Below are 26956 nucleotides of genomic sequence, written 5' to 3'. Positions count from 1 at the left end.
GGGCCTCTCCTCACACCCTGAAGACGTGCGTGTGTAGTCAGCAAGCACAGACACTCAAGTAGTACTGAAGTATGTCCATCAGAGTAAACGCTACTCTAGGACACTTTATTTCCAAACTGACATCATTGTAAGTTTAAAGATGTGGATATCTTCACGACCTAAATATTTGAGCATAATTCGTTTTTCGGGTTTAGATGATTAAATGTACCCGGTGGTAATTTACATTACACAGTGAGAGTATATGCTTATGGGTGTCTACTAAATATTTCTGTCATTAATGAAAACATACAAGTGTTTTGCCGTGTGTCACGACAGGTGACTGGCCCGACTCGGTTCGGGTGCTGTTGAAGTAGCACCTGAGTCCGGGCTTGGAAAGGGGGATATGCGAGGATATATCTGGCAACTACTGGCTGCCATCTTTGATTGTGCGACAGGCCGCAGCGCGAGCGGGGCCTCACTCACCTAGAAAAACGCTGTTGCTCCCGGTATCGGGCGGGGAGAGACTCATTGCCACAGGACACCCGCGTACCGGTTCTCACTGTTACCGGTAGAACCGACGAGGACAGTTAGGCGGCGTGAAACGGCACAGAAGACGTGGGATTCAGGCCGTGCATGTGGAGAGCGGTTTGTTGGCAGCCAACGAGCAAAGTGGCTAACCACCGTTAGCCGAACTGGGTTAGCAGGCTAGCCAGCTTTTGTAATCCGCCGGCTAGACACATACGCGTCCTCCGCTCACCAGGCCGTAGCTGGATTCTGAAGTCAAGTCGTTTAAGAGCCAAAGAGACAAAGAAGGCACCGGCGCTGGGAGGTGGGTTTGCATGTCATGTAAGTTTCATATGTGAAGTTTTTCCCTCAGTAGTTGGTATGCTGGTGTTGCTAGCTCGGTAGCATGCTTTGGCCACTTGCGAACTGGAAGTGGATGTGATGGCGACAAACGTTAGTGAGAAAGAACTGTGCTGAACGGTGTGAGCTGGTGGCCTGGTCTGTAAAAGCACCGCATCACACACTGAACCGAACCAGCCTCGCTCACGATATTGATGACATTCTCCCACTCTGGCCGGACGCGTTAAAAGTGACCATTGTAGCCGGTAAGGTTTGTGCTGCGGGCGAGAAGGGCCCTGCCGGTGTGTGTGAGCCACCCAGCCACCAGGAACGTTAGTTTGATTCAGGGAGGAGAATGGCCCACTGAGTCCGTACGGCACCGGTTTTCAGGGGACTGAACGACCAACTTGCACCAGTTTTTGGGGAGTGGGGATGTATTAACGTTCCAGTTCCTCCACACGTGCCCTGACGTTAGATATTGCGCACGGAGGAGGGCAAAGATTTCCTCCTCGTCCTGATATCTGATCGAATCTCTGTGTCCTTAAAAGAGCACATTTTTGTAGTGAGTGTGCACATTCAGGGATTTGGCAGGATTTTGGTGTGTGGGCCTCAGATGATCCATAATCTCATAGGATGTGTAAAATGACTAGTTCAGGTTACACAGTAATATTTTCCTCCATATTCACTTGTGACTGGGAAAGGATTTACATATTTGGTTTCAGACGGTTTGACTCATTGATTTGAGCAGAACTTATTTGTTAGACCTAATGAAACCCTTACACATGACTATGGATTTTCTTGCAGAACTCATACAGGAGTTCTGTACTGCGACCTGCACACACAGTACTGGATTATAGGCAGATGTTTTTCAACTGATTTGGTATAATGGCTGTCTGTTTCTTTAAGATTGGGCAAAGCCCATAAATCTTATTCATCGTTTGATTTTTTTTTTCTTTATAGAACTGTTTGAAATTGGGGCAATATAAATATCAGACACATGCAGCAGCAATAAAAGGCCAAGATCTGCCACTTCTGGTGATGTTCAGATATTGCTGTGCATCCCACATCTCTAAGATCAGTCAGCTGTCTCTAAAAGTGACTCCATATGTGTGTGTCAGCACTTAAATGACCGCTGGACTGAGAACATTACATAGCCACCATTTAATCTTAAGTCTTAATGAAATTACCATCAACTGTCAAGAGAGACCGGCTCCACTGTATTGTTGGCCTGGCTTTGCACAACTGCAATGAGTGAGTAGCCTTCTTCATCTTTCTGTCTATTTCACCTCAAATGATATGTAGTTGTGTGACTGTTAGAAGCTCACTAGATAATTGCTGAGTATGTGGGAATCTGCTCAATACTCTACAGAAGAGCACAGACTACATTTTATGTTTACTGGCCACGTTGCGTAGTACTGCTAGGACACGAGAGCAGTGGGGACTTTATTGATTCACAGCCCAAGTGTAATGGATATAAAAGACCAAGGTGCACTACCTTAAGGGTTTTGCTCCAACTTTTGTTAATATCTGTGCTGTACAAATCTTCAACACAACAAATCCACTGCCGCCATAATATATTCTTGTATTTGTTACTTAGAATTAAAATTGATTTGAAAGACCAGCTTGTAAAACATCTCAGCATTTTATTTCCTTGGATTCATTTGGAGGTTACGGTGAAAAATCTTGACTCGGTGTCTCATTTTATAATACATTTTTAAACCCAACAATAATTTTAAAAAAAAGCAAGTGCATCATTCAGACCACATGGGGTCTAATAGAGGCTTGTGCCGACTGGTGATCCGATTGTTCATCGCTGGTTCAAGAGATGAAAACATTTTTCCAAAGTCAATCTGATTCCCCCACTCGGTTAATGAGCAGTTTGAAATGTTAACCAAATACCAACCCTGTTTGCCTACCATGGCTCTTTCTGCAAATGCATTGGTAATCTGCACATCTGGCGCAGGCGATCGTCTTACGGACAGCAGCAGGCTGATGTATGAGTGATGCTGCGGTATGATGGAAGCGTGAGAATGTATTATATGCTGCTTGTCTCACCTGCTGCTAGCTCGCTATACGTTAAACCAGACAGTCAAGAAGCAGTTCGGGGTATAAGCTCGTCAGCTCTCTTATCTCGTTGTTACGACCTGCCCAAGTGTTCTTTGCGGTCAGCTTTGGCTATGCTGGCTTCTCACTGATGTGCTGTCACGTAACTCTTCCCACCCCATTAGCAATCTGATCGTTAAGCTCTATTAAGCATGATTGGGTGATATGAAAGTGGAGCCGATCACCACAGTGCTACTAACATTAATGAGACTCATGCCAGGCATGATATCTGATGTCAAACTGCCAGGCACCATCAGCAAATTTTGCACTGGTCAAATCATTTGATGGATGGAAATGTCTGTCATTTCACATCAGCTCATCTCAATCTGCCGATGTCTACTGATGAACTGTTCATTGATCAGTAAGGATTTTTAACTGACTAATGCTGTTAATTAAAAGTTAGTGGCAGGGTGAGGAGACATCAAATATGAGCCACATTTCAATTGATCCATGAAAGCGTGTTCAGCCACCTCACATCAGGTGCAGGGCCGCAATTCGCTGAGTCAGAGCAAAATACCGGGGGATAATAATAACAACTCGTACTTATAATGGCACCTTCAAAGAGCCAAGGCTGCTTTGTGAGACTGAAATCAAAGTTGGAGACAGGAAGGTCTGTTGTACAGGCTGGAGCCGTATGCTCCAGCCAGAGCAGTGCTATGATGTGGGAGACCTCTTTGGAACCTCCCTCAGCAAGCTAATGACACGCAGAGACAAAGGTGGACACCTGGATGAGACATTTTCCTGTCGTAGAATATTAAAGTGCTGGACTGGTGGAGAGCGAATTAAAAAACACTGCCAAAATGCTGCATTCCTGGATATCTGTACACCATCAATCACATAGGACCCTTTTAACCAAGTACCACTTCAGGAAAACGTAAGCGCTCCAAGTACCAGCATTGTGACCAAAGGTATTACTACAGCAGCTACTGCAGGAGTGGGCAACGTGTTTTCTCAGAGGGCCACAGTGGCTTGGATAAAGTGAAGTATGGGCCAGAAACATGAAACGCACCCGCTGGAAAATGTTGGTGAATTTGAATCTGTTTTCAACCGTGTGTCAATCTGTTGAAGTCCTAGGTCACATTAAAAATATATACTTTTTGCCATTTGCTGATATATTGATGCGCTCATCACTGATTAAACACCCTGAATTATGTTATGAGTGTGAAGTGGGATGATGTCTTGGATACCAGTGCTTTCATCCAGCGTGATGGAGAAATACGTGAATCAGCAGACGGCTGGAACCTCCGTTGCAATCACGTTTAATAGCAGTCCACACTCATTACAGGCTCCCACACATCGATGCAGAGGGTGCTGCTCTCGCTGCAGGGTCTGGCTCTGGCAGGGTGACACGACGCTGGCCAAGCACTGCTGAAACGTGCATACGGTTGCTATGCAACCGAGATGCACCAGAAAGTTTTATCATCTTTTCCTCTGTAACAATTGTTTTTAGCCATGATTCACTCCTGACACATTAGCTGCTGTGGAGCTACTGGTGTAGCACGTGTTGGAGTGGTGGACCTGGAGAGCCTCAGTGTGTAACGTTTATCTTTCATCCCTGAGTGTTTAGTTGAAAACGTGCCTTCACTACATGCACACACTGGGGCCTTTGGGTCTTCCTCAGTACAGCTGAATCCAAATTCGAGATAACTTGAGTCATAGCTCCTCACCATCTTGCTTGGTTTGTTCCTAACATCAGCAGGAGCAGATGCCTTTGGGTGCTTTGGCATGGTGCCGTGAAAGAGCGTGACCACATATCGGTCTGACACAGAAATGCACACAAAACATCACACTGCACACTCCACAAACTATTGTCGAGAATTTTGTTTGCATATTTTTATTATTAATTCTTTACTGTTGTGATGGTACCATTTGCTTCTAGATGTTTTTGACTTGTTTAATTTTTGGGAAAAATATTTCTTTAAGTCCTTCATGCACCACTTGAGGGAGCTTGGGCACCGCCAGTGGTACCACCGATTGAGAATCACTGTTATAGTTTATCGCAGTGGGGATGGAACTACTGAGACAAGCTGTCAACATGAAGCTATATCTGAATAAAACCAGGAGAGAAGCTGTCTGCTGTGAGGAGTGAGGACTGGCTCAGCCTGTCGGCTGTTTGGAGAGAGAAGGAAGTACTTCTCTACTTGAAGCACTCCTTGCGTGTGAGGATTCAAATGTGCCTTTGTTTTGTGTGTCTGTTTATACAGTAAGACTGCCAAGGTGGCTATTTATGATTTATATTTGATAAAATTACTCATTTTCCTCCAGAGGATAATGATTCTGCTTAAACACTGCATTCTGCATTTAAAGTTTATCCGTTCATATGCGGGTTGAAGGTGGGATGTGTGAATCCTCATGTTTTGTTGATAATTGTGCTGTCCTTTGCTGTCAAATGGGGCAAAAAAGCTTTATTTGCTCGTCTGCAGCAGTTTATGGTGTATTTTAAAAGGTTGTCTGTCGGCTTTACTGGTCAGAAAGTCCATCCTTACTGGCAACTGTGGAGAGGATTCGCCAAGCTCTGATGATGAAGCTTGTCCTGGCTACACAACAAGGCAACGAGTGACAGTCAAGATCGAGGCTTGTTGACGAAGCAGACGCACAAAGAGAAATATAGAATTATTTTGCGTTTGTCCTCAAACTCCAATCCTAAACTGACCCTGGCCTGTGTGTTCTCTCTACGCTTTCTGATGTGCACGAGAGGACACTCAAGATTCATGATTGAGCAGCTCATATTTTTGTCTGTGTTGTCATGGCACCCATTTTATTGAATCTGGCATGTCACCAATATCCCCTTTTACATTGCTCTTTCAAGATTGGAATATAACAACACTGCTTCACCCCTATTATCGATGTACTCAGAGATGTGATGGAGGAAAGGGTTGTTGCAACTCTGCTCTGGTTACCAGCTCCGCTGGTGGATCAGAGTGGACATCTGCGTCAAGTTGGCTACTAGAATGGGTGGGGTAGCGGCTTATAAAGAACGCTGATGCTGGATGATGCATAAATTCATGTGTTGGCCTTTTGCTGTTTCCCGCAGAACCCACAAAGCATCATAATGGCAGAAGCGTGAGACAGGCCTATGCTACAAATCACGTTCAGAAAGGTGTCTCGCACTTGGATGGGTTGACAAAGCAAAGCAGTTGCAGTTAGATGGTGGTTATCAACTTGTTAAATCAGTCCAGCGTTTATCCACCACCTTGTGTGTACGTTTACATGGAAGGGGCAACTGGGTCTGAGTACATGAAACTGCTGGCTGAAGAAACCCAGTGGAGACTGTCAGGGAGTGTATAAACCCAGCTGCGTCCATCTTACTGGCTAGGTATTCTTCCTCTAACTGGCAAAGTAAGACAATTCCCCCCAGAAGGATCATCTAGGGAAGTGCTTGTTAGGAGACACCTAATGAGTTTATTTATAAATCTCCTGAGAAACCTCCGCGTGTGTATTTAACTTATTTTTTCTACTTGTACACTCTATGTTGGCAAGTATTTTACTGATTTGGGTTGTGTGAATATGTAGGTACAGCTAAGCAGGTGTATGTTTGTGCTGTGAAATGTTGAAATCTGTCAATATTACAGAAATGGAGTGCGTGAAATCTACAGGCAGACAGTGCATCACTTTAATTTTATTATTTAAACTGCTTTTTGAAGGTATAAATTGAGGCCTGCTGCTTGTAGTCTTCTGTGAAACACAAACAACCTCTGCACTTGTTTGTTTCAGTTTTTGGTTGCTTCTTGGTTCGTAGGAGCCTGGTTCTGGGGGCGAGGCCAAAGGACCAGACTCAATGAGTTTCCAGCGAAATGTCCGAGAAGTCAGGGCAGAGCACCAAGGCAAAGGATGGCAAAACGAAGTATGCAACCCTTAGCCTCTTCAACACCTATAAGGGCAAATCTCTGGAAACCCAGAAAACTGCAGGTAAGCACCACTGTTCTGTAATGTCGACCACCAAATAATTATATTATTTATTTTTAAATTCAAGCCCCCCAAAATACAGTAACCTCTCTGTTCTAATGTTTGCTTTTATTCCCTTCAACAGTGGCTGCCAGACATGGGCTCCAGAGTTTGGGCAAGGTTGCGGTCAGCCGGCGCATGCCCCCTCCGGCCAACCTGCCCAGCTTGAAGGCAGAGAACAAGGGAAACGATCCCAACGTCAACATCGTCCCCAAAGACGGCAGTGGCTGGGCATCCCGAACCGAGGCAGGGGACGAGAGGTAAACTGAAGTGTTCCCCCAAGAAACCTGGGGGATGAAGTGGTTAAAGCAGGCATGCTGGGTTTTTTTCTTTTTCATTGGTTGGAAATGAATTGCAAAGGAGAGAAATCACAATGACACAGACTGGGATGGATGGATGGATGGTCTTATTACCAGGTGAACACGGGGCTTTATAGAGGAAACCCTGCTAATGCACTCAGTCAAACAAGGTCCCTTCTCTTTTCTGTAGCTGTGTAGTCTAAATGAAGGCATGTGTTCAGCTCTGGAAAACACAGAGAAATGTTTCTATTTGAAACGAGCGATGTTGGAAGCTCTGCCCTATTTTGTGTTATAGGCAACAGGAGACACCCCCACCTCCCAACAAACCAGCTGTGCTCCAGTCACAAGAGCTTTCAATTGGGGGCAGCCGCTCGTGGGCCAACAGCAAGCAGACACAGTTAGACGGTACAAAAATCACTTCTTTGCTAAAGGCTTCACCTACTCAAACAATGCAAGTTAGCTATGTTGTGTTGTAGGCAAACGAATGAGGCACAAGTATTCTGTTGGTTACCAGCTCGGCACTCACATTAACATGCTTGCATTGGACAGGAGCTCCCCGTGTGAGCAGCCACTTTCACCAGGAGTTTCCCAGCTTGCAAGCAGCTGGTGAGGGGGAGAAAGATGGTCAAGAGGAGGAGCCTTATGGACCAGGCCCCAGCCTCAGACCTCAAAGTATGTCCACATACATGACAGCCATCATTTATTGTCCACTGTTGCTTTCTGTTTGACCAGTAATCAGAGAGTTCAGGGTTCCTAACAATACGGGTCTAAAAATTAGTGTCTCGTTTTGTCCTGTCAGATGTTGGCAGTTGGCGTGAAGGGGGGGGGAGGAATTTGAACACTGCACCCAGCCCCCCTGAGATGGAGAACAGGGCCTCAGAGGAGGGTAGTACAGGCCCTGGCACCACCTCACTACCTGAAGATGCTGATGAGCCTGGCCGAAACGTAACCACTGATAGTCAGAGGGAGAAGAGGGATGGCAGGGAGAGGTTGCCCTCCTTGGGCCCCTCTCAGCCTAAACTTAATGGGGGGCAGCAGCCTCCCGCTGGAGTGCCCACTCACTTCGACCCTGCATTCAGGAGCATGATGCCACCCTATGTAAGCCAGCTTTATTTTGTAATGAATACATTAATAGGACATATTAGGATAGTTGTCACATTTTCTAGTTTGTCCATTAACCCTGCGTGATGATTGTTGTCTCTGTTTTAGATGTTCCACGCCTATCCTCAAATGTCTTTTGGTCCAGGGCAAGGAAACTTCAGATTCCCTGTTCCACAAGATGGAGCAAAGTTAGTTCACATGACATGTTTGAAATACATCATGTTTCTGAAACAAATGCATGCCCCTTATACCTTACAGACAAAAATATCGTGTTACGAGTTGTAGTGACAGTTGGAGAAAAATCACTGTAACTGCAGAGCCACTCATTACATCGGGGGAAACCCGATTTTAGACAAACCTGTACTACAGCAGGCTACATAATGAACTTGACTTTGCTGTCTGTTCGCCAATCAGGGGTCCCCGCTCAGCACGACCTCAACAGCCACCCCCCCAGTCCTGGCTCCAGGACCCAGACAGACCCTCAATCATTAGCGCCACAGAACTGAAGGAGCTGGACAACTTAGATACTGATGCAGATGAAGGCTGGGCAGGTCAGTAGCTTTACGTCATGTCTTTAAGGCAAAGCTTGAAGAGTGCAGAGAAGCTCCATATGTGTCAGCCTCCATCAGTCATGTCTCTTCATCACCCTCCTCCTCCCAGGAGCTCAGATGGAGGTCGACTACACCGAGAAACTGAACTTCAGTGATGATGAAGAGAACCAAGCTGCTAAAGACAAAGGAGAAAACTGGTAAAAAAAAATAAAAAAAAGAGATCCCTTTCTGTCTTTTTTGGCAAACAAAACAGGAACCCTCAGTGCTTTTATGCAGTTTTTTATTCACTTATCTGTTACATTATTTTCAGGGAGTGGATGGGGAAAGTGGAGCGTATAAGATCTCGACCTTCAGATAATCAGGAGGGCTGGAAAGAGGGGTCAGAAGATCGTGGAGGAAGTAAAACCTCATGGGCCGACAGTGTCGATCCCAGAGCGCCATCACCTGGCAGTATGGGGCAGTACAGTAAAACGGCTGGTCCACAGGACTACCAGGTAACCCTGATATGTAATGCTTACTATCCCTTTTACATTCATCATGGAACAGCATGTTCATTAGTCTGTATAATTACAAATGTTTCAATTCTCCAGGGTGGTGGTCGTTCTGTTGGTGGCGGTGCTCCACGTGGGAGCAAACCCCAGGTTACACCGGCACCTGGAGCTGATGAGGACTCTGAGGCCTGGCGACAGAAGCGCAAGAAAACCTCTGAGGTTTCTGAAGCTGTAGAGCGAGCAAGACGGAGGCGAGAGGAGGAGGAACGGAGGATGGAAGAACAGCGGCTCGCTGCTTGTGCGGAAAAACTTAAACGTCTCAATGAAAAGCACCGCCAGGCAAATGAAGGTAAATCTGGCCTGGCTCAGACCGCCAATGAGGAGGAGGGAGCTGGCCACGAAGAAACCTCATCAGCCCCTGCTCCTGTGTCCAGTCCTGCACCTTCAGTCCCAGTTTCGCAGTCACAAGCCTCCATAATGCAGACTTCTCAACCTGAGAGGTTGGATCATGACAGGGACAAGATAGAGCGAGTCGAACCTAGTGCGGAGGAGGAGGCTCACTTGCCTCATCAGCCCAGTTCCCCAGTCCAGAGACCTGTGGTGGTAGCTCCAGAGCCTCAGAGCGAAGGAGAGAGCACACTGGCTGAGGTCGGTCCCCTGGTGGAGGAGAACCAAGCCGACAGGACAACAGTGCCTATCCGAGATTATTTCAATATAGAGGACAACAGAGGTAAGTCACTCAGACGAAATGCATTTACACTTAACTGAGGTCTAAACAGTGTGAGCCAGACATCCTTCAAATAATGGTATGCAGTGGCGTGAGTGTGTGTCTATAGATGGAGAGAGAGCGGGATAGAGATTTTTTTTCTTCAAAAGAATATTCGAATTGGCTAGCTTTGACAGTCCTTGTCCATAGACTGCTGTTCTATCAGTTGAACATTTCATTAATACATTAATTTTTTCTTCCTCCCAACAGTGGATGAACCCCACCTCTCACTGCCTCCTATGGATGCTCCCAGTGGTGAGGAAGTCCCTGTTGCACCACCACAGCTGGAAGGAGAGGCAGCAGCTGCTATGCGTCCCTCTGTTACCTCAGGCTATTCCAAACAATTTCAGAAATCTCTGCCACCTCGTTTCCTCAGACAGCAGGTAAGGGTTATTCAAATCTGTCTTATTGGTTTGCTTATTGCTGGGACGTTACTGGTAGGGGTGCAACGAAATGGTCAACTCACGAAACGATAAGAAATACTCAAGATACGAAATAAAGATTAAAGAGAATCAAAAATCAGAATGCAAAAACCAAATATTCTTTATTTTCTTCCTTAATATGCAGACATACAAGTTTTTGGTGTGTCAGCACAAAATAAAATGCTCCTTGCTTTGAAAAAACAAATATTTGTATTTTTCCCTTATTTTTACTTCAACGGAAACACAAATGTAAAATGTCAATTTAAAAAAAAAAGTTCTTTGTTGTCGTAAACAATGAGGACAATGCCACAGTTGATGAAAAGGAGAACAAATCTTCAGTGGTGTTCAGGGTGGCAGTCTAATCTGGATCTAGAATGTCTGAGCTCAGGGAGCTGGAACACTGAGCCTTCAGCAGCTTCATGTCCTTCTATCATGCTAGCAGTGCTCGCCCCAGGCTACGCTGTTGTGTACTCACATAGTTTGACCACCGGTTTTGTTTTATCCATCGTCTCACCGCTGCCTCGTCTTTTACATGAGAAGCCAAAATAAGTCCACATAACCAATTTGTTCGATGAAGGAGCGTCCGCTGCTTTTTCAACCTCATCTTCCTCCACTTAGAAATGATTGTTTTGCTTCATCTTCTTCTTCTATGGCGTTGCTACAGTGTTGTTCTTCTTCTCGTAGTATGTGTATACAGTAGGCGAGAGGGTAAAAAATCATCAGTGTCAGTGGTGCGTGGCGCCACTTCGCTTTTTTTTTTAACATTGATTATAATTTTGTGCGTCTTTGAATTTTATTTCGTCATTTTTTTTATTTCGTGACGCAAAATTTCATAACACCCCTAGCTACTGGTGATGTAAGAGTCAAGTTTCCAAACCATGATCCTAAAATGGAGGTAACCTCACTCTCCCTGACACTCGCATAGTCTCTCATTGGAAAATTGCAAGAAATTAGTGAGGGGTCCTCCCCGTGCAGGTTTGTGCATTCGTCATGCTGCAAAGCTTAAGTTTAGACTAATATTGTTTGTAGCCTGACTCTCAGATCAAGCTTGTACTGACAGCCATCAATACCAAATTTTTTTACATCACTGTTGGTTCATGAGATAGTGGCTGTCTAGTTTTCAGAAAGTTACTGTTTCAGTTTACAATTTTATTCACTGGTCTTGTAGGAGCAGATGAAGCAGCAACAGTGGCAACAACAGCAACAGCAGAGTGGGGGCTCCGTGTCACCATCAGGTGGTGGAGTTCCAGCTACCCAACAGCAGCAGCAGCAACACCGCTCTATGTATCAACCCATAGGCCCCCATCACCAGCATCTGGCCTCCATGGGCTTTGACCCGCGCTGGCTGATGATGCAGCCCTACATGGACCCTCGCATGATATCAGGACGTCCTCCTATGGATATACCAACAAATATTCACCCCGGTAGGGAAACTGAAATTGACTATAAGATTATTTGTGGTAAAATTGCAGAGATATAGGCAGTCGTGATGACATCTGTGGCTGACCAACTCTTCAAAGTCACCGTTTTGTTTTCTGCAGGGAGGATGCCTCCTAAGCAGATTGCTCGCCGAGAGCCAGGTGACAACTCCAGCTCTAGCTCCGACTCCTTTGACCACTTGACCAGACCAATTCGTGAACATGGTCTGCCCTCAGACTCAAGAATGGTGTGGGGATCTGATCCATATCCACCATCAGAACCATTACCATCTGTAACTCCTCCCAAAGGACGGGATGATAACAAAGAGCCAAGGTAAAACAAAAAAAATGAAAATATTGATCAGACATTAAAGTGTCTGGGCATTGACCTCTAACAATTTTTTTTTGGTGTGCAGGATGGACTCTGGTTTGGACGTAGACAGGGGTCTCCCAGCGATGTACTCCCAGGACCACAGTGCATTGGACTCACGTAAAAGTAACTTTTTCCGGGACCCAACAGAGTCACTGTCAGCATTTTCCCAGGGTCCTGAGGATGTGTCTGGACCCTTAGACAGGGTTCCTGGAGGCACAGGCTTTGATGCTGAGGAGTCAGGCCTGCCAAGTGGGGAAGAAGTGGAAGCTCTAGGTCAAGCCATGCTCCAGAGGAGTGTTTCCCAGGGATCAAGTCATTCCCTTAAGCTGGATGAGCCCAGGTTTGATGGGCTACCGCTGGGAACCAAATCGGTAGAGCAACAGGACACGGCGGAGAGGACTGATGACAAGCCTCAGAATGACCTCTACTCACAGGCTGCAGTGACCAGCAACAGGGCTACACCCCCTGCTGATGGACTCCACAAGCAAGAGAAGCTACCCCTACCAGCCCCTAGCAAGCAAAAAACTGAACTACGCTGGGGTGGGAGATCTGGAGCGGGACGCAGAGAAGGCCCTGGGGGAGAGAGGCCTGTTCGCAGGTCGGGTCCAATAAAGAAGCCTGTCCTAAGGGATATGAAAGAAGAGAGGGAGCAAAGAGAAGAAAGAGAAAAGCGTCATGAGAGGGGGGAAAGAGGAGAAAGAACCAAAAAGGAGCCATCCTCCAAAGTCTCCTCTGTGGCTGCTGCTGTGTCTGAGGGCTCCAGACCTCAAGGTGAGGGGAAGAGGGAGGCCACAGAAGTTGAGGAAACGCAAACTGGCCTTCAGAGAATCCGAGATTCCCAACCTTCCTCTGGGGCTCCTACCTCCTCATCTCAGGAGGAAAAAGTTGACAAACCGCCCACCAATGACAAACATCCAGAGCCTAAACTGCCCCCCAGAAAAGAATCCAATCTTCCTCTTCGTGCCTATCGACGAGAAGAGAGGGAGAGGGACCGTGATAGGGAGAAAGAAATTGAAAAGGACAGAGAGAGGGAGTGGCCTGCTGACTCAGGTTTCAAAGGACGTGGTCGCGGCGAGTATTACTCGAGAGGACGGAGCTACCGCGGAACATACAGTGGCCGAGGCAGGGGTAGTCGTGGTCGAAGTCGGGCTGAGTATCCTTATCGAGAACCTCGCTCACGCTCTGATTTGCCTTCTTCTGGTGGAGCTGCTGCCTTTCGTAACAGGGAAGAAAGCGAGACACGCAGTGAGAGCTCAGATTTTGAAGTTATACCAAAACGTAGACGGCGTCGTGGTTCAGACACAGACTCTGAAAGTGAGGGTGGGAGGGAGTCTGCCAGCGATACTGGACCTTCTGATCGTGAGCCTAGCACGAAACCTAGCCGGCCACTGAGACGTGAACTACCTGGGGAGGCCCGGGGCCACAAGCCAGGCTTTGGGCCTACTCACATGGGGGAAAAGGTTGGCTCAAGGGTGGATGATGAAAACAGGCCTAAGCCAGGATTTCTTCCAAAGGGAGAGCCCTCTCGACGAGGAAGAGGAGGATTATATAGTAGACGAGGTGGAGCAAGGGAGCGTGGAGGCCCTCGCTCAGCCCCTCTTAGGCGACCACCGGCCAGAGATTCTTCCTCTCAGTGGCCCTCTAAACCTATGGAGACATTCAGGCCTGAGGACATGGATTCCACATCAAGATATGACAATCCCCCAGCGGACCGACGACCACCTAAATCTGAAGGCAAGAAATTTGGGGACGGAGCTCCTCAGAGCAGTAGAGAAAGGCCTCGGCGATCTAGACCAGCACGACCTCCCAGGCAAGATAAGCCTCCCCGTTTTCGGCGGCTAAAGGAGCGAGAGGCTGCAGTTTTGGCTAATGGAGACACTGCCCCAAGTCCTCCTGTCCCTCTTCCTCCAGTGCCTGCAGCTGCACCTAGCTCTGCCCCGATCTCCCTGTCCCCAACCTTGTCGCGAGCACCTGGGACCCCTGTAACCGTTCCCACAGAAGCTGCATCTGCTATGCCTGCAACCAACCTGCCCTCAACCATTGAAGCACCCTTGTCTGAGACTAGCAGCCCCACCATTACTGCAGTCGGTACTAAGTCCCCTGACCTGTCCAACCAGAATTCCTCTGATCAAGCCAACGAGGAATGGGAAACTGCCTCTGAGAGCAGTGACTTCAATGAAAGGAGAGAACGTGAGGAGAGGAAAGGAGCCGTGGACGCTGCCAATGAAGCACCTACTGCTTCCACCCCTGCACCCACTCAGGGCTCATTAACACCCAATAAAAGCCCCCCAAACGGAGTGGTCACTCCAAAGCGTGAAGGAGCTCCCGCTGCCAAGAGGAGTTTCTCAAGCCAGAGGCCTACGGAGAGACAGAACCGTAGAGGCAACAGTGGTGCAAAGCCGGGCCGCAGCTACACCGGAGGCAAAGGGGAGAGGAGGGGAGGCGCCAAAACTGGCCGCAAAGGGTGAGTTTACTGCAGACAGGCTGCTCACTTACAGTAAAACAAAATGAAAATGACTTGACCTACATTGTTACAGTAGAAAGACACAACAGATTTATTCGCTTTAAATCTTTTCTTTGATTGGTATTTTTACCAATAAAATGCAGAATCATTCTGCTCACCGTCGGTATTGCCTGTCCAAATGTGCCAGCTTTTAGCTATTGTTTTAACTTGAGTGAATCCATGTGCTCAAATTTGCCAATGTTGCTATGAAAGTGTTGTAAAATCTATATTCACAATTCTTTTTACTCTATGATCCATTGCAGACTCGGATGAAGATACAAAATGCTCATTCATTGTTCACATTAAACACACTGATGGATGGCCTTTTAATTTCTGCTGCCTCTTTTGGTTTCTTGAAACGACTCATTTTGAATGACTAAACTCAAGTCACAAGATGTTTATATAATCATTCAGTAGGTCCTCAGACCTTCACTCTCTTCTCTTAGCAATATGAAGACATGCAAAGTAAATCTCCAAAACTCTTAAAATTTCCCAGTCCTGCAGCCCAGCAGAACTCTGAGGCGACAGCGTCAACAGCTGGAGGAGCAGCTCAGAGGCCTGCTAAAGAGCAGTCCGCACGTCGCAAAGATGAGTCCAAACTTGCTGCCAAGAAGCCCAAAGAAAATGCTCTTTCTCAGTTTGATCTCAACAATTATGCCAGTAAGTAGACTTTACAGTGTTTGTAGTCAAATAGTGCAGGTGCTTCATGTACACCACCAGCGGCCCCGCACCCGAATACTGAATGTAACTGTCAGTCTGTTTTGCTCCATCACTGTAGGTGTTGTGATCATTGACGACCATCCAGAGGTCACGACCACGGATGACCCGCAGTCTAGCACCAACGATGACGGTTTCACAGAAGTTGTCTCCCGAAAACAACAAAAACGTTTGCAGGATGAAGAGAAACGGAAAAAGGAAGAGCAAACTACTCAGGTTAGTTGTGCACTGTATACTGATACTAGAGAGGTACCGCAGTATCCTGCCTTTCAAAACAGTACTAATGAATGTTTTTGTAGTTTTGGTGTTAGCACTGTATCTATGAGTTCTGTTAATGCGCTTGTGGTGAAGCCTGTTGTGTTGATCAACACATCCACTCAGTCTGTCAGTGACCTTTTTAATACTTGAGTTACCGTCTTGTTTCTGACGAGAGAGGGAGGGAGAGAGAGAGAGAGAGACTCTCTTTAAAAAGAAACATGACCAGTGCTCCCAAGCAGATCAGTGACATGGAGTAGAAATTGCTCATTTATAACCAATCACTTCCATTACTAGAAAGGTCTAATTAGAGCTCAGACCTTCACCAAGGAGTTGTGTGGGTGTGTGATGTAGTTTAGTCACCACTGTGGAGGCTCATGATCCAAGGTTTTGGCTTTGCTAATATGCATGACTACACTTACAGTTTATGGCTTTGTAATTTTTATGCTCTTTACCATCATAGTTATCTTGGTGTCAGATTTGTTCTGCTGGCCTTTGAAAAGAACACGAGGTTAAAAGTTCCAGAAAGTATCAGTCCATGTGAGTGCAAACAAAAAGAAAAGATTTAAATACAAAGATGCTTTAACCACATTGGGAGCCAATTTACTTCTTTCTCTCTCCCCCCTCCCCAAACAGACAACCAAACAAATATATTATTCAGTTTCTTTTTTGATATTTTACCTTTTTCCTGTGGTACTGTTTCAGTGTTTACATCACGATATTTCAGGCAGGTATCTTATGAAGTCATAATTTTGGTGTTGTGATGAGATTAACTCGTGTAGGGAGACTGGTAGCTTGAGGCACACTAAACTGTATAAATGTTTAAAAAAAAAAAATCTTGTGGTGAATGGAAAACTACTTTGTGAAACTGTCCTTACCTGTATGATATGGTTTTGAAACCGGTGCTCCTCCTACAGAACTGGGGAAAGAAGGGCGCAGGTGACAAGAACAGAGGGGGTGGGGGAAAGCTGCCACCAAGATTTGCAAAGAAACAGTCGTCACAGCAACATCAGGCTTCCCAGTCTCAGCCTCCTGTAACCTCCACCCCCCAGGCTCAACAGCAGCCCCCTGTTTCAGCTCCCCAGCACCCTCACATTACACCCTCCCAGCCTGCTGCTTCCCCTCAGACGCTTGAAGGAGCAGGGGCTCCTTTGCCCTCCATCCCCCCTGCCACCGTGGACTTTACCTCAAAGAACCTTCCCCCTGCACCCACACAAACACACAGCACTTTGGGTACGGAACTATGGGAGAAGAAGGTAGCAGCCTCCACTGTCCTTCCTGATGTTAAGAAGCGTAAGTGGTTGAGTTTGTTTCAGACACAAACATCTTATATTGGCTTTGATTCTTGAATTTCTCCCCTGACCTTTGGGTGCATATCTGAAAGTGACCCTCTCATGAAAATGTCATTAAAATATTCCAGTTGGTCCAATCAGCCCGCCCCAGCCACCGTCAGTGAGTGCTTGGAACAAACCTCTTACCTCCTTTACTGGCACCAGCCCCTCTGAGGTATGTTGAACATACCAGCCTCCTCTTTGCAACCGTATGGGAAAGGAGCTGGAGTTGTTTTGATTTGTGTTTTTAGGGTGTGAAACCTGGGGCAGAGGGCAGTGTGGAATTGGCAATCGAGAGTATTCAGTTTGGAGCGCCATCGTCTGCTGGCAGCACTGACAGTGATGGTGTTCCAGCGCTGCTAGAAACTGGCTCCGACAATAAGCTACCTGCTCCCAAAGAACAGAGACAGAAACAACCTCGTGCTGGCCCAATCAAAACACAGAAGGTGAGTTAGAACCACATTGTAGTCATTTTTATCCTTCAGTTTCAGTTCAATCTATATTCTACTAAATATATAAATACCACAGCCTAGTTTTAGTCAACAAAAAGGCGTTGCATATAAGTCGGCTTTTAGCCACATTTTATTTTATTATATCCAGAGAATTAATCTCATTAGTAGCAAGTACTAATAAAATCAGTGATGGTATAATTAGGGTTAGGATAAGAACATTGTTGGTTAATTGTACAGCTTAGCTATGGGGACTGTCTTCAAGTATGAGGCAAAGGGAGGTGTTGTCATTCTAGCTGCAAGTTGGTCTGCAGGCAGCGCCAGAACTGCAGGGTCAGAGAACGTTAAGGCCTGTTTGACAGCTTCAGCAGAAACGGACAAGAGTTTGAGTGCAAGCAATTTTGAGCAGTGCACCCAAAGTAAAAACGAAGCAGGCCAAGGGTGGACTTAAATGAGTCAGTCTCTGAAAGGCAAGTGAAGGCCTCTGAACTCTGGCATATACGATTGTGTGCATGGTGAGGGAGAGCTCTGCTGCCTTGGACAGGCCTCAGCACTTTGGTGCACAGCATCCAGCCAATGTAAGCACTGGGCAAAGTCAAGCAAGGGAAGAGATGTAGTCTCACACTCAAACTGTTTGTATCCTGGCAGTTAAGAAAAGCAGAATTTGTTTCTAAAATGGAAACCTAGCTTGAACTGGAGTCTGTTTTTCGGTATGAGGTTTAAAGTTAAACGATCATTTAAAGTAACCGGATACTTGGGGAGAGAAGACCTGATGACTTGTATGAAAAGACCATAGTCAGTATTCACTTTTATTTTGAAGAACTCATGTAAAATTGCTTCAACCTATCCTCTACCCCAGCTCCCTGACATGGAGCCAGTGGAAACCAAGGAGTACAAGCCAGGTCCCATTGGTAAGGAGCGCTCTCTAAAGAACCGCAAGGCCAAAGATGCTCGTGGAGGGGAGAGCGAGGGCATGGAGGGAGGAGTACCTGGAGGAGGTGTCAACCGAGCCACAGAGTCCACACCTCCCTCCAGTGACACTACAGTACCAGAGCTGGGAGGCGACATCGAGGGCATGATCACCGTCCCCTCAGCAGAGTACACCAGTAACTCCAAGGTAGTAGTAATGCTGGAACTTGTTTATTTACTTTAGAAAACAGTGTGTTTTAAAGAACATCGATTATGTTTTCCTGGCGTCTGATGTTCTTATAAAAATGTGGCCGAATTTTCAAACTGCAATATGGGCACATTCAAGAGTATTTTCTGTGAGCTTAAAGCTCGAGCTTCAGACTACTCTGAATACTACAGTGTTTGTGTTTTTCTTGCGTCATCTCATCATGAGTGTATACGTTCATTACAATATGTGAATCATGCAACACTTGTCAAGAATAAGGTGAGAGCTGGGATGCAGGGTTAGAGGTCTCCTTTACATAAATATGAAGGGATTAAATTCCCATCGAATACAGTTAATCATGTCCTGTCAACTATTTTTGACAAAGTTGGGCCCCACATGCTGAACTCTGAAGAGTGAAAGAAGTCACAACATGTACATGTAGTGAAAGAATGTTTTCCCCTCTCAGGAGTCTGTCACAGACTACACCACCCCCTCCTCCTCGCTGGCTGACAGTGTTCCAACGGGACCCAACAAAATGGAGGAGAGTTTAGTGGCCAATGTGAGTAGACATATTTAAAATTGGCACCAGACCAACAGAACAGCTTTCTGTACCACTTCACCTGAAGATAGATCAGAAGTGTTGTTAGGCTTAATACATGCGGGCATGTTTGGCTCTGTGTTTAGGTTGCAATACCCCACTCGTTGCCCCTTCCTCGGCGAGAGACCTTGCAGCAGAGCTCCAGTCTCAGCACCGTTTCCCCTGCTACTGTTGACCTAACACTAAAGGTACAAACTCCCAGTCTGCCATGCCCAAAATGATGTTTGTTAGTGCTGATCCTAGAGCAGCTGGTGGCATCAGTGATATCACCTGTTGGTTTCTTCCTCAGATGGAATCTGCTCGGAAAGCTTGGGAGAACTCCCCCAGTTTGGAGAAGAACTCTCCGGTCACCACCACCTCCTCACCCATCACGTCCTGTGCGTCCTCGTACTCCTTCTCCTCAGCTTCCATGCCACAGATCCCTGTGGCCTCGGTTACACCCAGCACCTCCTTGTCAGGTAACATCCACAGCCAATCTCCCACAATCTTGTGTGGTTTTGTGTGTTTACAATCACAGTCATCTGCTCTGCAGGTTCTGGTACCTATACAACATCATCCCTCGGCACCAAATCCACCACGGCCTCTGACCCTCCCAACATCTGTAAGGTGAAGCCCCAGCAGCTGCAGGGTGGAGGTCTATCTTCCTCTGGCAGTAGTAGCAGTAACAGCAGCTTCTCTCAGCTCGGTTGTGTGCCCCCCCTACTGCCTCAGCAGCAGCAGACCCCACAGGTGTACGTCTCCCAGTCTGCAGCAGGTGAGACAACTGTTGTGATGGGGATTTCAAATCTTCCAAATTGTAAAACCCAGCTTGTGTTTGCTTGTGATGTGATTGTACACAAAGAATTGTGAGTTAATCTGTGATTCCCACTGTGTGTAGTTTGAGGAGAACGTTCAAGAAAACCATTCTCATTAAGCTGAAAGTAATGAGTAAATAACATTAACATGTTCATTTTAGTAGCAATTATTTTGGTGCCTCTTCTCCCCTTTGCATTTTGAAGCTGATAGCTGTGTGCTAGGGTTGTCAAAAGTATCGCTACCCAGATATTCAATACTAACAATTGGTATTCAGATAAGATGCTCATTTGCAAAAATATCGATACCAGCGGCACAGTTTTTGCTTGCAGTAGACACGCAGCATCACTCAGCACTGCCGCACACACGGAATACCTCCTGTCACAAGTTGAATCTTTTTGTGAGCAGGCGGCTCTGTGCGCCACTGTGTGTCCAAATGTTCACGTCAAGATTTTGCTCGGCCAGTACAAGAGCTTCACCAAAACTTCAATGACATTCAACAGAAATAATCAGTTCTTAAAAGATCCTCAATCACACGGTTAGTCTTTTTTTGCTTCTTTGTTTTCAGGTTCTGCAGCTCAGATTCCGGCCTTCTACATGGACACTAGTCATCTGTTCAGCACCCCCCACCCTCGCTTGGCTCCTCCCTCTTTGGCGCAGCAGCAAGGCTTCCAGCCCGGCCTATCTCAGGTAGGCTTGTTTTGTTTGTTAGGTCAGGAACACGCTGTTTATGTGTCAAAGGTCAAACCCTCTTTCTGTATTCATCCACACTCAAGCCAACAGCTGTGCAGCAGATTCCCATCCCCATCTACGCTCCCCTACAAGGTCAGCCTCAGCACCAACACACACACCAGGCCCAGCTAGGACTCGGCACTGGTCCTCAAGTCTCCCAGCCACAGGAACTGTTCAGCTCCTCACTGCAGCCTTACAGGTAACCATAATACCACAGCCGGTCGACAGTGTGACAGCAGTGTCTCTTCAGTGCCACCAGTTTGAGATGTTATCTTCCCTCAGGTCTCAGCAGGCGTTCATGCAGAGCAGCCTCTCACAGCCCTCCATGATGCTGTCAGGACCCTCCCTGCATAGCTATCCTGGCGTACAGGCACCTGAGCTGGGCAAGCCTCAGTCCAATCTGGCCTATCAGCAACCTTCTTCCACCCAGCACATTCCCATTCTGTTTGAGCCTCAGCTGAACCAGCCCTCTAGCATGGGAGGCTCACAGCTCATTGACACACACCTGCTGCAGGTCAGTCGTCTGCTTGCACAAAATATGACATACCAGCAAAGGAAGTTGTCTCATTGTTGCAACATCTGTATTCTCATGTACGCTTGTGGCTGCTCAGGCTCGACAAGGGATGAATCAGCATTCAAACATGTACTCAGGACAAGTGCAACAACACGGCCAGAGTAGCTACTACAGCAACACCCAGTCGCCCAGTTCTGCTATGCAACAGGTAGGAACACTTGAACACCTTCACATGTCCATTGTTACTCTGTTGTTCCCATTTGGCAAAAATACATTTCTTTTCAAGGTAAAATGGAAAGGAGTCAAATCCTCTTTTGAGAAGTTGCAACGTGAAATGTTCTTTTTTTAATATGAGAAACTAAATTCTGGTAAATGTTCCATCAGTTACCAAATCGTTGAGCTGATTTGATCATTTCACTGATTGAAAATGATCCCAGATCATTAGATGTTCACAAACTGAAGTGTCTGGTTTCAGGTGACCGTTCCTCTACCTGGATCCCAGCTCTCCCTGGCAAACTTTGGCTCGGGTGGAGGTCAGCCCCTCCTGGCGATGCCCCCCACTCCTCCCCAGGCACAACCACCTAACATCAGCCGACAGCCCCCCGTCTCCCAGCCGTACCGAGGCATGATGGGCCCCAACCACAACATGATGCAGCCTCCCACCAGCAAGGTACTGGAGCAGCTCTGATTCTTGCATGTACGGGAGGAACCTGTGGCAGACACCGATTTATGTGTCGTTGTAATTGTTTAGGTTAGTTTAGGGCGCCTTTCCGCTGGCTCAGGTGGGGTCGGTACGGGTGTGTTTCCACTCACGCTGGGTATCACGTCAGCATGGGTGGACTCACCGGCCGAGATTTCTCTGGTGTAATTTATATGTGACACAACAACAATGGAGGACATGGAGGCGGCGTGATGCCTGCTGCTCATCAGGGGTTTTTACTTAAACTAAGAGTGAGGGAGGAAAGACAGGCGAGGCTTCAAGCGGCGAAACAGAACCCCCAAGAGAAGAATAAGAGACTTCACCGAGCCATGACCAGGATTCCACCGAGGCCAGGATGATAGGAAGTAGATGACGTGAGCGGGTGAGTTACCCAATCAGCACCCTGCTCTGTGTTTACGTGACATTTTAGTCCCCACTCGGCTCACTTGGAACCCAGCGGAGCAGGGACTTAAAGGTAACGGTTAGTACCGCGTTGGGGCCGGTGGAAACGGGACCAAACCAAACCGAGCTGAATTGAGCCAGTGGAAACGCGCCCTTAGAGCGCCGACGATGCATAAACCCCTCTGCCTGATGTACCCCTGCTAAACTGGCTACTTCTGGTTCGCGCTCTAGAGAACCAATGGGGATGAATAATTTATCCTTGGGCCCAAATGTTACCAGAGAAAAGGATCACGTTGATGGTGAGGAGTCATGTGACAGGTTTAGTGATGCTCAGAACAATGTGAACATCGTCATTATGGAGCCGTGGCAGCTTCTTCCTGTTGGCCCCCAATAACTTGATTGTGGCCACACAATTAAATGGTGTTGAAAATGTTATCAGATGGTGTCACCAGACGCTTCTTTCATATTGTAGGTTTTTCGGAAAATCTTTTCATGGGCGAGTGCATCAGGTGATAAATGGGGGAGGGGCATGAATATAGAGAAAGTATGGATGCAAAATTGTTACCCACCCATGAGTGTAAGATGAGTCATAAATGATTGTCTTTTACTGAGTTGTTGTTTGTTGTTGTTTTTTTAATTAAATGAAGTTGGCACTGGTTAAAACTTGGTGAAATATCTCTCACTTCTGGGACCTGTTGTCTGTTGCAGATGGACATGGATCTCAAACTCTTTGGCAGTGGGATGGATGTGAAGCCAGGAACTCCTCCTGTCAGTGGCAGGAGCACCACGCCCACCTCTAGTCCTTACAGGTAACACACACACACACACACTGCTGTTGCCAGCCTGCTATCAGACCCAGGGACTGCCTACAGCACTGAAACACTTCAAAATATTCAATAACTTCTCTCTTGTATTTAGTTAGACCAAAGTTAACATCCTAGTAGGTTATTTAAATTCTTCTTCAATAACAGGAAAAATAGCTGGTCTCAATGGTTAAGACAGAGAATGGAGGAAGACAGAGAGACAGAAGGAAAGAGAGGGACAGAGATAAAGAGAGAGAAAGGAGGAGAGACTGATGGACAGACGGGGACGTGAGCAGGTGGAGCTACGGGTGGCAGCTGGAGCCTCTTCAGGTCTGGAGCCTCCTCCAGCAGCACCAGGATCTGGGATGAGGGGAGAAGAAGAGGAGTTAGTAACATGTATGAGGACAGGAGGAGGAGAGAGAAGCCCAGTGCATCATGGGAGATCCCAGCAGTCTGAGCCTATAGCAGCAGAGCCAGCCAGAGCTCCTAGCTGGATCATAGGGGACTAGGAGCTCTGTCAGGGATGAAGGAGCCTGATTGTTGAGGACTTTGATGGTAGAAGAAGAATTTTAAATTCAGAATTTTTAGCAGGAACCATGCAGTCGTCATGCTGACGACCGTTTGTTCTGAAGGGTTGGAACAAGCCTTCACGAAGGGCGTCAGAGGTCTGCAGCTGCATGTGTGTTGATTGAGCTTTATAGTGGAGCAGTGAGTGTCTGCTGTGCCTGCAGGGCAAGTTCCACCTCCCCCAGCAGCCAGTCCAGTAAGATGAACAGCATGTTGTACCAGAAACAGTTCCAGCCCAGTTCGGCCAGCATGAGAATGACGCAGCACTTCCCCGGCCAGTTCAACCCACAGGTGACGATAGCCTGACAAACTGAACTGATGGTTTCCACAGTAACCGTCTCGTGATGATCACCCCTTCATCTCTCTTTCTTCCTGTTCAGATTCTGTCCCAGCCCAACATCGTGTCCCCTCTGGTGCGACCTCCTCATGCGAACTCCTTTGCTGGAGGCGTCCAGCGCTCACCCATGGGCCCTCCAATGTCACCCAACGTGGGTGGCGGTCTGATGCCTCATCCGAGACCCCAGCATCCACAGCACAGCAATCACCCTCCCCGAGGACCCTCAGGTTCCTCCCTCCCCCCCAGAGGCACTCAGGCTGCTCTGAAGGCTGAACAGGACCTGAAGGTTGGAGGCTGTCAGCTGTCATATGTCTAGTTTACTGAGCAGACACTTGAGGAACATTCAGATCTAACTGTACCTCCTCTGACCCCCCAGGCCAAACAGCGGGCCGAGGTGCTCCAGTCCACTCATAAGTTCTTCTCTGAGCAGCAGCAGCAGCTCAAGGCCCCGCACGTCAGCAAAGCATCTCGGCTTGATCAGGGAGGAAAGCCCTCCCTCGACACCTCGACGCCAAACCACCAAGCAGGGGGGGACCGCCCAGATCCAGAGAAACCCCCCGTCTCCTCGGCCAAACCCATACGGACTGGCCCCATTAAACCACAGGCCATCAAACCAGAGGAGGGCAAGTAAAGAGCCCTGAGCCCCCTTCAGATGATGGTGTGAATGGATGGAAGAGAAGAAGAGAGAGAATCCAGCCACTCAATCACCACCTCATATCAGCTGTGGGGGGCAGTGTGGGGGAGGTGGACGGGTTGCATCAGGGTAGGCGCCGTCCTACACATGAGGGATCCTCTTCCCCTGTCCTGTCCCTCTGAAGGTGGGGGCGTTTGAGTTGGATTCCTCCGTATTTAGATGCAGATAAAATGGCTGCACAAGTAGAAATCTACTGTGACGGTAGATCGGAGGAGAGCTGGAGAGGAGAGTTGCTGCTGAGTTTGCCATTTTTATAGCTCTTGATTTCAGCTCCTTTTAAATTTTTGTTTTTCCTAAATAGGATCACACACATAGGAGGAACCTGTTTTGTTAACGAAGAATGACTCAATTTTGTTTTTGTAGTCAAAACAATCTTGTTGTGGAGATGTCACTTAGCGAAGCACACTTTTTTTGATGTTGTTGCCCAATCTCCCATCGAACTGATCCAGAGAATTGTGTGTGTGTGTGTATGTGTGGAAATGCGCATCAACACACACACACACACACACACACATATATTGACTCAACGGTTTTAAACGCGGTTAGAGAACGGAGACGTGTAATCAGAAATTCTTATTTTGCTCCTTTTTATTTTACCAGAATTGAAATGTGAAAATTGCAGCAGTTGATTGAATTTAATGATTGATTTATTGATTAGTCTGCCTGTGAGCCTTCGCTCCTGCCTTCTGCTCTCATCTCCTTGCCTGTGAATTACTGATGTGTTGGGGTGTGTGCGTGTTTTGCTACGGAGGGAGGGAACTTGTAGCTGGACTCTCCTGTATATTTAGCCAAAGGTTAAAGCAGCGCTGAGATGATGTCACAGCCTTTACAATGGCTGTCGCCGTGGCGACAGTTTAGATTACGTGGAAAAGATCGCTACTTTTAAAGCAGTTCCATTTTAGAGGCTACTGTCACACACACCCTCTCACCGTGTTCATGCCCATCCTTGCTGCCACACACACACATGCACACGTCACTGTAAGCACCCAGACCTGCTGCTATTGACTGAATCCAGTGCCCTTAGCGAGAGGTCAGCGGGGTCGGGCTCCCTAGAGGACGAGACGGGTGGAGGAGTGGGTGGTTGCAATGGTAGAAAACGTGCGTTGACCCTCATCAGGGGACGAGTGGAGGACAGACGAAGAGAGAAGCCTCAACTCTGAAGCTTTCGGGCAGAAGGACACTTCTTTGTTTTTGTTGTCTTAATTGATGAGAGCAATCAGTGCTGTCTTCTGTCTCTGCCTCACCTCCGCCGGCTGTCCCACCCACAATGCTCTCATCTCGGGGTTGTGGCATCGAGGGTCCTTCAGAAATGTACAGTAGTAAGCCCCCTGAGGTGGGGAGGGTGTCCCCCTCACTGCTGCCCTAGAGTCCTTGCTTTGGAGGATGGTGGATGAGGGAGGGAGGGTAATGACTTCTTTCTTTTTTTTTTCTTTTGTTGTTGTACTTGTACAGGGGGTTTCATCGCTGTATTAAAATATGTACGGTCTTATTTACATTCTCTTGGTTTGGTTACAGAAACTAATAAAAATAATATACTGTTGAGATGCTTTCAGTTGTGCTTGAGTTTTTTTCTCGAGTCTTCTAGAATGAAAGCATCCGGCCACCAGGGGGCGCAACAGTTCCAACCGCCATCTGCAAGGAGGTTGAGCGGAGCAGGTGTCCCACGGTGACTTCATACGTCGGTGCTGGTTGATGTCAGGTCACCATGTGACCAGGTGACCATGTGATGCGTTCTGGATCCGTCGCGAACGGCCGAGTTCTACTTCCTGTGACATCACACCGCTGTGGCTCCTTTCGTCGCAGCAGCCACTCAACATTCAACAAGTCCTTTCCATCCAAAACGTCCACCTGCAGCCTGAGAGCCCCTGATGATGTCTGATATTTAACACTCGGTGTCATGGGGTCATCAAACTGTTCAGGATCTCCAGGGGTTTTGAATGTCGTCGCAGTTTAAATTCAATCAATCAAGTCTGACAAAGTTACAGGAACAAAAAAGATGAAGTAGAACTTTCACACTGGAGTCAAGTCTAGCATCAGCTGCCACAGAACGACATTCAAGAGTACAGTTAGTTTGTTTTCCAAGTGTCGTCCTCGATGTGGCCTTGTTACTCTCGTAAGTACTCAGTCCTGCAGGTGATGTAGTAAATCAAGTGATGT

General features: G+C 47.2%; 1 protein-coding gene across 2 annotated transcripts; it reads left to right on the top strand.

Annotated features, from left to right (window-relative positions):
- Window positions 1–422: 422 nt before the first annotated feature.
- On the top strand, window positions 423–26432 carry prrc2c (proline-rich coiled-coil 2C). 2 transcript variants are annotated; one of them, XM_086224493.1, is made up of 34 exons: window positions 423–825; window positions 6665–6834; window positions 6956–7130; window positions 7465–7574; window positions 7719–7841; window positions 7969–8267; window positions 8379–8458; window positions 8685–8821; window positions 8931–9018; window positions 9132–9315; window positions 9412–10042; window positions 10289–10461; window positions 11669–11924; window positions 12042–12252; window positions 12335–14755; window positions 15291–15454; window positions 15573–15727; window positions 16684–17059; window positions 17187–17272; window positions 17349–17543; window positions 18406–18663; window positions 19127–19219; window positions 19345–19446; window positions 19548–19716; window positions 19791–20012; window positions 20619–20740; window positions 20827–20981; window positions 21065–21296; window positions 21394–21504; window positions 21772–21966; window positions 23107–23207; window positions 23933–24059; window positions 24149–24391; window positions 24482–26432. In XM_086224493.1, the coding sequence occupies exons 2-34, from the start codon at window positions 6720–6722 to the stop codon at window positions 24734–24736; spliced, it is 8364 nt and encodes a 2787-aa protein (XP_086080619.1). In that variant the 5' UTR covers window positions 423–825; window positions 6665–6719; the 3' UTR covers window positions 24737–26432. The 2 variants fall into 2 exon arrangements, with proteins under 2 accessions (XP_086080619.1, XP_086080618.1); XM_086224492.1 differs by having other exon boundaries at window positions 423–808; window positions 24482–26431.
- The last annotated feature ends 524 nt before the right edge of the window (window positions 26433–26956 follow it).

This window comes from Aulostomus chinensis, chromosome 14, assembly GCF_037954235.1.
Source record: "Aulostomus chinensis isolate RoL2024-O1b breed Wild chromosome 14, RoL_Achi_v1.0, whole genome shotgun sequence".
NCBI lineage: Eukaryota > Metazoa > Chordata > Actinopteri > Syngnathiformes > Aulostomidae > Aulostomus > Aulostomus chinensis.
Note: the sequence above shows the minus strand (reverse complement) of the source record. Positions and strands in the feature narration are given on the sequence as shown.

Bases quoted from the DNA above. Each gene is read 5' to 3' on its own strand.
- prrc2c (XM_086224493.1), top strand. From the start codon at position 6,720: ATGTCCGAGAAGTCAGGGCAGAGCACCAAGGCAAAGGATGGCAAAACG. The intron at 7,575-7,718 runs GTACAAAAATCA...TGCATTGGACAG, and splicing joins CAAGCAGACACAGTTAGACG to GAGCTCCCCGTGTGAGCAGC. The intron at 20,013-20,618 runs GTGAGACAACTG...CTTTGTTTTCAG, and splicing joins CGTCTCCCAGTCTGCAGCAG to GTTCTGCAGCTCAGATTCCG.